General features: G+C 39.4%; 1 protein-coding gene across 1 annotated transcript in view; it reads left to right on the forward strand.

Moving 5' to 3' along the window:
• Window positions 1–9,426, forward strand: part of LOC101854877 (putative methyltransferase DDB_G0268948) — a 10,092-nt gene extending 666 nt beyond the window's left edge. The window contains exons 2-4 of the mRNA XM_005101564.1: window positions 2,813–2,979; window positions 7,306–7,431; window positions 9,333–9,426. Coding sequence (XP_005101621.1) covers window positions 2,813–2,979; window positions 7,306–7,431; window positions 9,333–9,426 — 387 coding nt within the window. The remainder of the gene's footprint in view (window positions 1–2,812; window positions 2,980–7,305; window positions 7,432–9,332) is intronic.
• The last annotated feature ends 487 nt before the right edge of the window (window positions 9,427–9,913 follow it).

Raw genomic sequence — 9,913 nt, forward strand, 5'->3', positions numbered from 1 at the left:
ACAATTTTTTTGTTTCTTTAAAAAAAATTTTTTTTTGCTATTAGTGACCGATTAAAATTTTGACCATCTAGTTGGGTGCTATACACAAATGGGTACGTGAAAACGTGAACACAGTAGGCTGACAAAGAATGTAAACTATGACAATAACTGACATTTTAATGACTTTTATTTTCTGCAAACATCAATTACAATTATGTTGCGTATCAAAAAGAATGTAAAATGGATTTAAAAACCGGGAAAAGGAAAAATTCTGACGTTCACCTGCAATGGTGCGCATGAAAGCGTTTTTCATGCATATTGCAGGAGGGACATGTGTCGCATGCTTTTTTAAGACTTTTTTAGTATTTCCCTTAGACAATCTGAATATTCTCTGAGCTGCTAGAGAAATAAAAAATACATTCCTGCATCCTTTTTTACTTCAGATCCAACCGTTCTTTCCATTCTGCCTGGAACAGGTGGCGTACGGCTTTCCAGTATCTGATTTTTTTGCCTGCGTCTGGACCATTTGTCTAAAAGATCTAAGATAGTTCAATGGGTTGACTATGGCAGCTCAGGATCATCTTCTATTCACTTATTATATTCTTTTTTAGGTAAATGAAGGTGTTCTTGTGCTCCTGAGGACAAAGTTTCGATCATTTAGGAAGCGGGCTTCATCCTGTCTGTGACGGCCAACCCTAGCTGAGAGACGCACGACGTCCCAGAGTAAATTCAGTGATACCAAATATAAATTTTCCCAACACGGAAATCAAGCTCACATTTTTTTTTGCCTGCGACGGCAAAGTACCTAACGGTAACACCAGAGTCGCTTGTGTTTGGCGTCTGTACAGGATCCATGCAATGTGAATTGATATTGTCATTAAACGGAAGACGAAAAAAGTCTACCACTACTTTTTCATGAGGATGTTGATCCTGTTATTGGCAGTGCTCTGGTCCAAACAACAAGTTCCTCCAATCAATTTGTTGTACTGAGCTTTGGTATCGTGTGGATTTTGCATCATCTTCAATAAAACCTTAAACAAAGACATAGGGTCCATATCTTTTAGTAACGTATTTCTGTTCTTCAGGTTTATGGTAAGATTCATCTATTTTTTAGTCAATATCTTTGCAATTATGACTGCTATCTTTCTCTAAAGTGAGAGAATACCATAGAGAGTGTGTGAGGTTGAAGAACATTGAGCATTGAATTGCCGAGCAGTGAGGCTTTCAACTGAAGGCTCGCCATTTTCATTAGTACTATATTCATCATTCTCTACATGTTGGTTGTTCGTTGGTGGGATATATTAAACATGTCTACAACACTTAACTTATTGTTGCTCTGAATTTGGTCTACATGTATCACCTCATTTACTGTGTATAATCTGCAGATAAAAATATGATAAACAATTGGTAAAATATATTTAATAGGAATTACAAAAAACCCACTACTTTAGTTTACTTACCTTTAGTTTCTATCAGTTCAACCCAGCATTGGACCAATTTCATTTCCTCTACAACCAGCTGGAATCAGAAATGTAATTCATATCTAAATCAGCTAATATAAATCTATTTCCTGAATTCTAGCCCAGTTAGGAATTTTTAAGTAGTTTTCCAACTGATCATGACAGACGAATACACCCCCAACCCAAACCCATCCATGGACCCAAAATTGCCCTTATCCTTCTTAAAGATTAAAAAACAAAATACATTTTTGAAAATAAAAAGTAAGGATTACATGTGCAAATCAATATACCAGAACCTTATAGACAAAATTTGACTTTACAGGATGCCATCAATAAAAGTAAAAACTACACTACATCCAAGTATATTGTTACTTTGCTTATATAAAATCTTGAGGAACCCATTTGTGCATGAATACCAGCATACATGGAGGTGTCATCTCAAACTCAGAGGTTGCCGTGTAATGACCCTCCATCTTTCACAGTCTCGAGCTGCCGCTGCACATTCTGCCATATCCAACCCAGTCCATGTTCTTATGCTGTTCATCTATGTCTATGTTATTCTTTGCCTTCCTCAGGCTCTCCTGCCCCAACATCTTTCCTCCAAGCACCTCTTTCACAATGGTCTCGTGTCGTTTTAAGTAGCCATAGCATGGTATTTTTCTACATTTTATTTTGTTCAACAGGGTTTGTCTTTTGTTTTGAATCTGACACACCTCTTTGATGGTCTTTTTTTGTTTTCTAACTTATTCAAGCAATTCTACTGTAGCACCACTTCTCAAACGCATTTATTTTGTTTTCTTCTTTCCTTGTCAAAGTCCATGTCTCTGTGATGTATAGGAATATCGCAAAGATTTAGCCTTCCAGCATTTTCTTTCTTAAAGTGACAGATAGTTGCCTGGATACATTTGGCTGAATCTTGATTTTGCAGTTGCAACTAATTGGACGGCTTACCACACCATGAAAAACATGATTGTTAGTAAGAAAAAATAGTTCACGAGGCATGAAACATACTGAAAGGTAAAAGGAAACGTCTGAATATTGAAAAAAAAATAGAAAGACTTTGCAAAATATGCAAAAGTGCTCTTTGGGGTTCACCTTTCTTTTGAAGGTTGATTTGTATGACTCTTATTTGATGATCTGAACGCCATATTGGATATCAAACAAAGCGAAATCACTCTGATAAACAAAAAAAGTTATGTGGCATAAAATTCAATTGCTCTTTCATCATGATACTTGTATTTTGATTCATGCAGTTATTTGTCAAACTGGGGGCAGTCAACACCGTGCCCAACTAGTTGGGCGCTATGCACAAATATGTCAAATACCAACATTTAGAATGCTGCATTTTATTGGTTCTCCTCGTCATTTTCCAGGTGATAGGTGTGGACGGAAGTGGATTTCAGATTGCCAAAGCCCCGCGAGATCTTGAGAACTTGAGCTATATGGTGGCGGACTGCAACAAACCGTTCAACTTTGCGGAGACTGGAACCGTGGACCTCATTAACATAGCCACAGCCCTCCACTGGCTGGACAAAGGAAAGTGAGTGGGTTTGAGTTTCAGTTTCGTTCTCTTTGTTTATCTGAGGTGAGAGGCAACTTTGGCCTCACCGTCCTCACTGCCACTGCCATTTTCCAGAACTGGAACGATTTTCACAATATTAAACAGTGTTGTTTGTTTGGTTGGTTTAGAAAAAGAAAAGAAAATGCACGTCCGTGACGTCCGTTTTCCCTTTCACAGACACAATTTTCGTGATCCTCGCCGGTTCTCAAGACCAAACTTTATATTCACTCAAAAACTCAATCCACTAACACACACACAAAGCTCGCGTGCACACAATTGAAAACCGGAATTCACCAACAACTCAAACATTTTCACCCCCCCCACCCCGCCCCACCAGGGCAATGCTACTGGCTGAAGTTGTCTTTCAGCCATTCCCAAAGGGGGGGGGGGGGGGAAGGGTATTAACATGTTCTTATGCACAGTAGAACTGTAAATGTGCTAATTTATCAATGTCATGCTCATACTGCGCGGAAACAACATAGATGGAACTACTGCTTCTTCTTTCCTAATCCTTACTATCGTCATTTTCCCCTCTACTTTTTTTGTATATTTGTAACTTTCTTGTGAAATGCTATTTCCGGGATGCCCTGATAGTCGAATCAAACTTTGTACTGTCGAGGCTAGAGAGGTGAGCAGAGTAAGCCTGATCCCCCCTTTGGACTTCTCTGCTGACATCCTCCTTTGGCACTCATATGATCTTAAGCAGTAGCAGGCGCCCTAAAACTTTACTAAAACTTTAATAAATAATTCTCAGATTCTATGCGGAGGTAGACAGACTTCTTCGACCTGGTGGCTGCTTGTCCATTATTACCTCGGATGGTAGCAATCTATTATTCGACGATCCTGTGGTGTCGAAAATAATCAATCACGAGGTAGGTGCCCGGGGGATTTCTCTCAAATAAGTAAAGGCAGAATATAGAACAAATAAAACATGCAAAAGAAAAAGGGAGAGGGAGGATAAAGAGGGAAAAGAGGATGCAGAAAGAGGGGGGAAATGGAGCAGCAGCATTAGTAGTAGTAGTAGTAGTAGTAGTAGTAGTAGTAGTAGTAGCCGTAGTAGTAGTAGTAGTAGTAGTAGTAGTAGTAGTAGTAGTAGTAGTAGTAGTAGTAGTAGTAGTAGTAGTAGTAGTAGTAGTAGTAGTAGTAGTAGTAGTAGTAGTAGTAGTAGTAGCAGTAGTAGTAGTAGTAGTAGTAGTAGTAGTAGTAGTAGTAGCAGTAGCAGTAGCAGTAGCAGTAGCAGTAGCAGTAGTAGTAGTAGTAGTAGTAGTAGTAATAGTAGTAGTAGTAGTAGTAGTAGTAGTAGTAGTAGTAGTAGTAGTAGTAGTAACAGCAATTTGGGAGGGGGGGGGGGCGAGAGCGGGGTGTAATGAGGAAGAAACAAGAAATTTTACTTTTGAGTTTATACAAATTCTTAACGTATGCTTAAATCTTGCCTCTTTTTTAGATACCGAGTCTTTTCCCAGACCAGCATCCTGAGAAAACAAAGGATATGACTTCAGCTTACAAGGACCATGATTTACCCTTTCCGAATCCTGTAAGGTAGCCTACGTGATTCTTTTTCCACTACTCTTCACTCGGTATGATGAAAGATAGGTAACACAGTGAGTTAATGGATTTGTGTGGCATTGCGGTGAAATAAGACCCTTGTCAAAATCAAGTATCCTGTACTATTCTATGATGGAAATGTGGGTTTTTTTCATAACACAAAACAAATGAGTGAAAATGTTGCTGAGATGTATCTCATGCATGATTTATGCTTTTGCCATGAGAGTCTCTTCTGTAAAGTTTATAGTTTATGTGATGTGGGTGAATGGGCCTAAAACACTAAATAAAATCTTTTAATTCACTACTTCACTAAAGTCAGGATCACTAAGTATTCGTACGGCCGTTAGTGCTTCCAATTTATTCGGATTCCACTTGGCGCTACTTAAATACATCTGAACCTTTGGACGCACATTTTTAGAAGTTTAAGTGGAAAATATGCAATATTTTATCGAACAACATAATCAATGTAGTTATTTAGGGCACATCTTTGTTAAGACAGGAGGGAAGTGAGAGTGGCGTGGAGGGTGGGAACAAGGCGCTTTTGGCCGTCACCTAGCATAGCTCTTGTATTTATACATACATACATACGCACACACACGCAAACAGACAGATAGACAGACAGAAAGACACACAGACATGCATACATACATACATACATACATACATACATACATACATACATACATACATACATGCATACATACATGCATACATACATACTTTGACTTCGATCAATTTCCTAGAAAGGGACAGTTTTCCATCAAAAAAAGAAAATTAAGCATTTTGCTATTTCAGAATCTCTTCTTTTCCGGCTAGGTTTTGCTTCCGGTTAATTTCCACCTTCCTCTTTAGTATGGTGTAACGTGTGGGTGTGTGATAGGCTCTTTTAGAGAAGTACAAGTGTAGGGGTTCGATGACCCTCAAGTGACATTTACCCTAAGGCTATTTGAGATATTATATGGGACCTACGTGCTTATCGCCTGCCTCTTGTACGAGTATCTGCGTCGTCTGAGTGATATAATAAATACACGTAATGACAAAATCGATAGTAAATAGCATGACGTACCGTTCAACAGCAAGCTATGCGCTTTACACTATATGTGTGACGACGTGGCGGAATTAGGCGCTCGTCCATTTTTGGGTATGTGGCGTTATTGGTATCGCCTTAAAGCTTGTGCACGTGCCTTGCTTTCGATGAACGAAATACTTATTTATCTTGAATACAAGTTGAGATATTTGCTGTTGAAGGAGTGGGAGTCGCTTGGTTTCAGGGGTAAAATTGCAGAGAAAATGGCCGCCAAAATTGGGTTATTTACATAGCCTGAGAGTCCGTGGAAACTGACAATTTTCATTTTTTGTTTTTCAGTAAAACCCACATAGATACGGGTTTTTAAATGGACATAAAAGGTGTGGAGCCAAAAAAAACCCAACAATTTTTCTATAAAAATGGACAAACTGCATGAAAAATGCCAATTTCCTCAATTTCATTATTTTGACAAGCGCCTGATTTCACCACGCTACCTCACATATTATTACTCCTGCAGACCAAAGAACACCCCAAAACATTCTTAGCTTCCCGAGAAGCATACAGTACAAGCTGCTGATTTAGCGCTCAAACACAAGATCCTTCACTGTCTATTGCTGCATACCCATTCCAACCTGGGTGAAGTGAGGAATATCGTGTAAAACGCCTTTCCCAAGGACACAATGTCGGGCCCATGACGGGGATTTGAACCCACGACCTTACGGTTATGAGTCCGTATGAATGTGTATATTATGTACTATTTCTGGAGAGAGAGGGGGGGAGGGGGCGGGGATCTTTGTCAGGAGTCACTCTTATTTTATGATGTCACTCACAAAGGATGGTTAGCGCTTTAGAGGAAACAAGATGGAGTTTATAAAAGAAAAGAGCCCTTTCAACATCTTTAGCGCTGTAAACATAGCGAATCGTCAAAATTTATTTCAAAAGAATTTGCAGAGATTTTTGTGAAGCATCAGCTTGCTCTTATAACACAGTTTGTTGTTGGGTAAGAGAATTTCGTGAAGTAAGGGATACTTTTTTTGATGATCCATGTTCTGGCCATCCAAATTCCTTTCCGAACGAGAACAAAGTGGATGTCATACGTACCTGCTCTTTCTAAGAATTTGCGTGACAAGTCTAGATTTTCATTAGGGCTGGTACAAAATATAATTATTCGAGAACTCCATTTTTAAAAAAATATTTGGCCGTTGGATACCCCATTTACTGAGGAACATAGAATAAAATGGGTAAGATGGCTTCAGAATTGCTCATATGAACGTTATTGGCCCAAACGATTTTAAGATTTTTACTTACGGCATTCGAAACATGAATTCACATTTTTGGGAGGAGGGGGAATTCTATCAAATTAGTTGAATCGCATTTTGATGGACGAGGAAGGAGACAAGATTTCAAAGTAAAAGGGCTTTTTATTGGTTAAAAAAATAATGCAGTGACCCCCCTGTGGCTGATGCCATAACATATAGTACTACTATGGCGTATTCTAACCACGTGTAAATGGTACTGCCTCAGTTAAATAGTCTGAAAGCATTTGAATTTGGACTTTGGAAGAGCTTTCAAATCGGAGCTGTGGAGCAAAGCGGAAGCTAACTATTACTGTAAGTTTCACAGTTGTATGCAGGAGACTGAACATTTCAGGCTCATAGCAGTAAAAATATTTGTGTATGACAAATTTTCCATTACTTTTTGATCTACCCTCGTATCCTTACTTGCCTTTCCAGATTCCCCACTACGTATGCTAAAAGCACGCACACTGCTACGTCATTGTTAGAGTTGTGGAAGACTGTGCATGTATATGCACTGCATAAGAAGGAGAATCCGGACATGGACGAAAGATTACATGAACTGTAAGTCGTTTGAAGACTGGCGCTTGGAAACGTTCCTCTGAGATGCTGTCAATCTTCTTCTTCTTCTTCTTCTTCTTCTTCTTCTTCTTCTTCTTCTTCTTCTTCTTCTTCTTCTTCTTCTTCTTCTCCTTCTCCTTCTCCTTCTCCTTCTCCTTCTTCTTCTTCTTCTTCTTCTTCTTCTTCTTCTTCTTCTTCTTCTTCTTCTTCTTCTTCTTCTTCCTCCTCCTCCTCCTCCTCCTCCTCCTCCTCCTCCTCCTCCTCCTCCTCCTCCTCATCCCTCCCCTGACCTCCACCACAGGCCCACTCTCTGCCCCTCCCTTACTCCTGACTTTTTCTACGGTTACTCGCGGCTCCTTCTTACTACTGCTGCTGCCTTTCAGTGCTATCCTTGGTAGGTAAAAACGAACTAATGGATAAAAATGAAAAGTTTTGGAGGTCCGGTGTGCTAGTTGCGCACGTTAACCTCTTCACTGCTGGAATACTGTATCCCATTCAGGGGCGAAGGCTGACTTGTTTGACAGGGTAATCAAAGTGAAATGGAACCAGATAGGGCCTGGAGATATCACACTCACACAAGTCACAAGAATCTTACTGGCACTGGAGGCGGCACCTCTGAGTTGTGAATGAAAACAGATCCTGAATTCATGTTGTATGCTTGTTCAACCGCTAAAATAATCGGGAAAGTATTTCATTAAATATTTATTCTAACTAACCTTAAATTTAACTTTAGATTTGAACACACGAACATCAAGGAAAGAAGCCGAGATGTCAGCACTACAATGGCATGTTATACCAGACAGCCGAAACACTTTGGTAGAGCATGCCAATTATTAATTTTTTATTTCACATTTGGCTGTTTTTTGTCTAGCTTTTCGCGGCCAGGAGCCGGTGTCATAATCGAGGTCATGATCTGATTATAGGACGTTAAAAAGTCGAGGGGAAAAAACAAGCACTAGCAGTGTAGTAGCAGGAGTCAAAGGATTATTAGGAGTTAGGAGTTAGTTCCCCTCACATCTGTGAGGTAGACTCGACCAGTGTAATAGTTCGCTTACCTAATCAGCGCGTCTGGGTGCTTATAACTGTGGCCCGAAAGCGGTGAACAGGGTATATGCGACAATGAAACAGTTCTGACTGCTATGCACATGTTCCCTTTAACTCTATTGGTTGACTCTTCCAGCCTCACTTTAAGCTTACTTAATCAAAGCTTGTGACTGCTTATGGAGTGGCCCGATAGGGGCGAACAGGCTATTTCTGTGGCAATGAAACGGTTTTGAAGGTTAGGCATAGTCTATTGTTCATTGGTGATTATGAACGTCTTTTTACATTTAATTTATGAGGTTTACGTCTATGGGTGAATTTGACTGCGACAATGTTTCAAAAAAAGGAAGGGAAGCAGTGATTATTTGATTATATAGACGCTTCGCGTCTGATCCCATTTAGGATGGATGCCGCCCCCCCCCCCCCCTCCACGTGTAACAACTCGCCCATAAAACAGTCTAGATTGTGTTGAAGGGTGTTATGTGTCTCGACGCTGTGGAATCAGGCCAAAACAATTTCAAGCTGATTTGTCTTAGTATTGCTTTATTTCAGAGTCCTTTCTAAGATCGCACCTTGTCCTCTTCTTTTCCGCCTTTTTCCTGCCTTTCATCATTTCTCCACATTGTCACTTTGTAGACTTTTTCTTTTCTTACACTTCATTTCGCGTTCATTTGACTTTATTTGGTTGCGAGCGACGTAAAACTCTTACTAAACTAGAACGCCTCATTTATTATTCTGCTCACAATTATTAATGTTGTCCTTATTTCCTGTCCTTTTTTCTCTTATATACTCTCTTCCTTTTGTTGTTATATGTCAATTTTCCGTTTTCATTTCCCTTTTCTTATATTTTCTTTTGTTTTCAGATTTAAGGAGTGGCAAGATGGCAATAAAGACAAATCGTTCGTCATGCGTGTGCCTTACTACCAAATAATATGCCAGAAACCTCATGCTGACTGATTACTGCACGTGTACCCTGTGTCACATTTTCTTTCATTTTACACTTGACTTGATTTAGGAAATGTAAATAGCTATATCGTGTGGGGTGAAACGATTATAATTTCATCCGACGAATTTAGACATTATTCTTGATTACCCTTGTCAGTCTAGATTTTTTCCATTTTTTTATCTTCTCATGTTAGTTTCTAAATCTATATCCACCAATTTTGCCTCCTCGGATTTTCAGTCCAACTCTTAATTTCAAATACCAAAATAGTTTATTAGAGCTTATAACATTGACTTTTAACATATCCCAGTGCGTTGAGTGCCATTGTCCATTGGGGGTGTTTTAACTTTGAATTTTGTTATATCTCTAATTATATGTATAAGGACACTCGGTAGGCTACCGAGTAACCAGACGCAACACTAAGTCATGGGCTCTACAATTCACCTAGGCTACCTTTGACTTTGAGTGTTATGCTGTGTTTGCGTTCTAAACAGAAACATA

This window comes from Aplysia californica, unplaced genomic scaffold (genome assembly GCF_000002075.1).
Source record: "Aplysia californica isolate F4 #8 unplaced genomic scaffold, AplCal3.0 scaffold00288, whole genome shotgun sequence".
Taxonomy (NCBI): Eukaryota; Metazoa; Mollusca; class Gastropoda; order Aplysiida; family Aplysiidae; genus Aplysia; species Aplysia californica.